Source organism: Artemia franciscana, chromosome 10 (genome assembly GCF_032884065.1).
Source record: "Artemia franciscana chromosome 10, ASM3288406v1, whole genome shotgun sequence".
Taxonomy (NCBI): Eukaryota; Metazoa; Arthropoda; class Branchiopoda; order Anostraca; family Artemiidae; genus Artemia; species Artemia franciscana.
In genome coordinates, this window is record NC_088872.1 from 39,124,356 (window position 1) to 39,128,109 (window position 3,754).

Consider the following 3,754-nt stretch of genomic DNA (forward strand, 5'->3'; position numbering starts at 1 on the left):
GAGTAGCAACAGATCAAACACAACAATAGCAACAAAGAACCATAGACAAAACAGTGAATAATATGTTACTTGACTACCACCGCCTGACACCCCCACCATCAACTCTACAAATAATAACTATGACAAGGCCAGGAATCCGTAACCCACCGTTATCTGAGCTGTCGCCTTCTTGGTGCCAATTCTACAGAAACATACCTCCACCATCTAATCTGCCAAATGGGGAGCAAGACCAACAAAGCTCCAGCCCAGCGTTCTGCAACTTGAGGAACCCATCTCACAATCGCCACGACGATCTGCAAAATGGGGGGAAAACAGGTAAATCCCAAACCAAATCGACTCTGTAAAATAACCTACCCGCAAAAGGACTCCCCTGGCCACAGCAAATCAAAACAAATCCAAAATGTATCATCACCACCTCCACCTCAATAAATAATCGAGGTCAAAGTCTAAAGACTCCTGATTCTTCTTCCTGCAATCTGGAAAGAGGGAAAAAGAAAACAGTTTTAATATGAAGCCAACCCAAACTTACCGCTTTCCAACAATAGCCCTGTCGAATGTTCGCTCTCTCAACAACAAGACAGAAGATATGGAAGTTTTCTTAAGGAAACGCGACATTGACGTCATGTGCATGACAGAAACATGGACTTTGTCTTCTGCTTTGGCCATTATCGACGGGTACTCCTGTTACGTTTCCTCACGCTGCAGCGCATCAGGTGAGCCTATGACGCACGGTGGCGGTGTCGGTTTCTACTGCAAAGAAAACATACCTCACAGGATCCTGGATGTCTCAGTGCCAAAGACCCATGACATCGAAGTTTCATGGCTTTGGGCACGACCAAAAGGACTACCTCGTCAAGTGTCGTCACTGATATATGCCACGGTATATTTCCCTCCAAGAGGACCATACCGGCGACAACTAGTGGAATATCTCCAACAAAGTTGCGACCTCATCATAACTAAATACCCATATGCTGGAATCTTTCCTTGCGGGGACTTCAACGACCTGAAGCCGAACTGGATCGAAAGCTCTACAGCCTTTCGTCAAATAGTTAATGTAAAAACAAGAGGAGAAAACACCCTCGATTTGATCTTCACTACACTTGGTGATTTCTACTTAGATCCCTTGGCGGAAGCACCACTCTCAACCAGCGACCATACAACTGTTCTATTGCGACCAAAGTCAACAGTGGAACCTAGTAAACCAACCCAATTCACTTACCGTCCGCTCACAGAGGAAGGCATAATCGGCTACAGAGATTGGCTCAACTCGGTATGCTGGTTCCGCCTTTTCAAAGACGAAAATGCAAACAGCATGACCGAACTCTTCTATGAGAAAACAACTCGAGAGTACGAACGATTCTTCCCAGAGAAACGAGTTACAATTAAGCCACAGAGCAAACCATGGGTTAACCCGAACATAAAAGCTGCCATGAGAGAGCGAGACATGCTTTACAAGACAAAGCCCCACTGTGATGAATATAAACGGAAGAGAAATATAGTAGTGAGACTACTAAAGCAAGCTAGGTGTCTGTATGGACACCAAATATTCGCTAGGTTGTCAGCCAGTGATCCAAGGAAGTTCCACAAAACTGTACGGAAGTTAATGGGACAGCAGAAGTCAAAATCCATTCTGAGGGACGAGAACGGAAAGAATTTAACCGCAGAAATAATTAATGCCCACTTCTCAAATATTTGCCGCCAAGAGCCTCCCCTCAATACTTTACCACAGAATGGTCCGATTGGAACCATCCCTGTCATCACAGTTTCCCAGGTCCAAGAAAAACTCGAACACCTAGATATTAGGAAAGCCTTTTACCCCGGCGAAATTCCTATAAGGCTGATACACGCATGCTCCTCCTTCCTGGCCACGCCACTGGCTATGATATATAACCAGTGTCTACTGGAAGGCGTTTTTCCAGATAAGTTTAAAAAGGCATTTATCACACCTATTCCGAAGAAAACATCACCGACCTCACTGTCAGACCTTAGGCCGATTTCGAAGACGCCCATCATCTCGAAAGTCTTTGAAGACTTTATTCTACAGTGGCTACTAGCAGAAGTAGAACATAAAATCGACCCTATGCAGTTCGGTTTTCGTCGAGGGCACAGCACGACACATAATCTGGTCATATTACTTCATGATCTACTAGAGCACCTAGAAATTTCGGAGGCCCTTGCTGATATAATAATTTCTGATTTCGTGAAAGCTTTCGATCTCCTTGACCACGAGACTGTTATCAATGAAGCCCATGCCCTGTAGGTCTCGCAGTTTCTGCTCTGCATCATCGCAAGTTTCCTTTCTGGTCGTCAACAGTGCGTACAACTTGAAAACGGGGAAGTATCCAACTTCCAAGACATCACATGTGGAGCAGCCCAAGGAAGCAAGCTAGGTCCCATCTTATTTGTCATTGTAATCAACCGACTGATGAGACAACATAAACAAAGGTACAAGTTCGCAGATGACTGTTCAATAAGTCTACTATGATTCCTTTCACAAACACACGACCAACTCGAGCCCCTGGTTGCAGAGCTTCGGGATCAAGCTGATCAACTGAAGCTCCAGCTAAGTCTCGAGAAAAGCTGTGTGTTGCGTGTCAACTTCCTAAAGAAGAAGAGCATTGACGAACCTGTACCTCACCAAACAAAGAGATCAGTCAAAATACACATCAACCAGATCACAGCAAAAGCAGCTGGTCTTCTAAAATCCTTTGCAAATCTCAAAAGGTTTGGAATGACAGAACAACTCCTTCTTTCGTGCTACAAAACTTATGTAATGCCCATAGTCATGTACGGCTATCCTGTCTGGCACCAATCACTCACAGAGAAAGACAGAAGTCAGCTTGAAACAATTCAGACAAGAGCCTGCAAAATAATTCTTGGATCAAATTACAAAAAATACGAAGAAAGCTTGAGCGAACTCAGGCTCCCATCCCTGGATGAAAGGAGGCACGAAACGCTGATGAAGTTTGGAGCTGACATCCTAAAGTCCCCAACGCATCGAGATATCCTGCCTCAGTTTACTTCAGTGACTCACGCACACAAGACGAGGGTGGCAACTTTTAAAGAGGGAAAAGAACTGTTAGAATGCCCGCCTACACACTCAACGACAAGATTTTTAAACTCCTTCGTTCCATACTACGTGAAGCACTACAACGACAATATCCGCAAGTCGAAGTGATAGCTCATCATGTGTGTTCTGTATGTTGCGTCTTTTTGCGTTTTTCTATTATTTTTTTTGACGATACCCATGTTATTGCATTATAATAAAGGAAAAGAATAAAGATTATTATTAATATAAATGCTGAGAAATTCACCTTAAGCATATCCACAACATCAAAAATATAATACTGCAAGGAAAGCTTTACTTTTAAGCAATAAACCTAGATCCATTGAGGGGAAGGGGTGATTTATTAGAGGTAAATTTAACGGGGCACAAGACATGTCACTTAATTCCATACTTTGATCAATCTTTGTTAGTACTATTGACTCTCAATTCCTGACCTGTGGCAAACTATGGCTGGCATACGGCACCCTCTGACATGTATCATGACACCTAAAACATTTTCAGACATTTTCCAACAAAATAAGTGTTTAAACTAGAATCGATCATTTAAAGGAAAATTCACAATAACGTTCCTTCTGATGACTCCTAGCAATTGACCCCAGCATGGCACTCAATGCCTTGCCATTTATTTATTATATAGTGATACACAGGCAGAGAGACAGGCAAACGCATGGGCAGATACACAGGCAC

The 3,754-nt window shown here is 43.3% G+C and overlaps 1 protein-coding gene across 1 annotated transcript; it reads left to right on the forward strand.

Moving 5' to 3' along the window:
- Positions 1-508: 508 nt before the first annotated feature.
- LOC136032469 (uncharacterized) lies at positions 509-2,260 on the forward strand. Its single transcript, XM_065712780.1, has one exon. The coding sequence runs from the start codon at positions 509-511 to the stop codon at positions 2,258-2,260; it is 1,752 nt and encodes a 583-aa protein (XP_065568852.1).
- Positions 2,261-3,754: the final 1,494 nt, after the last annotated feature.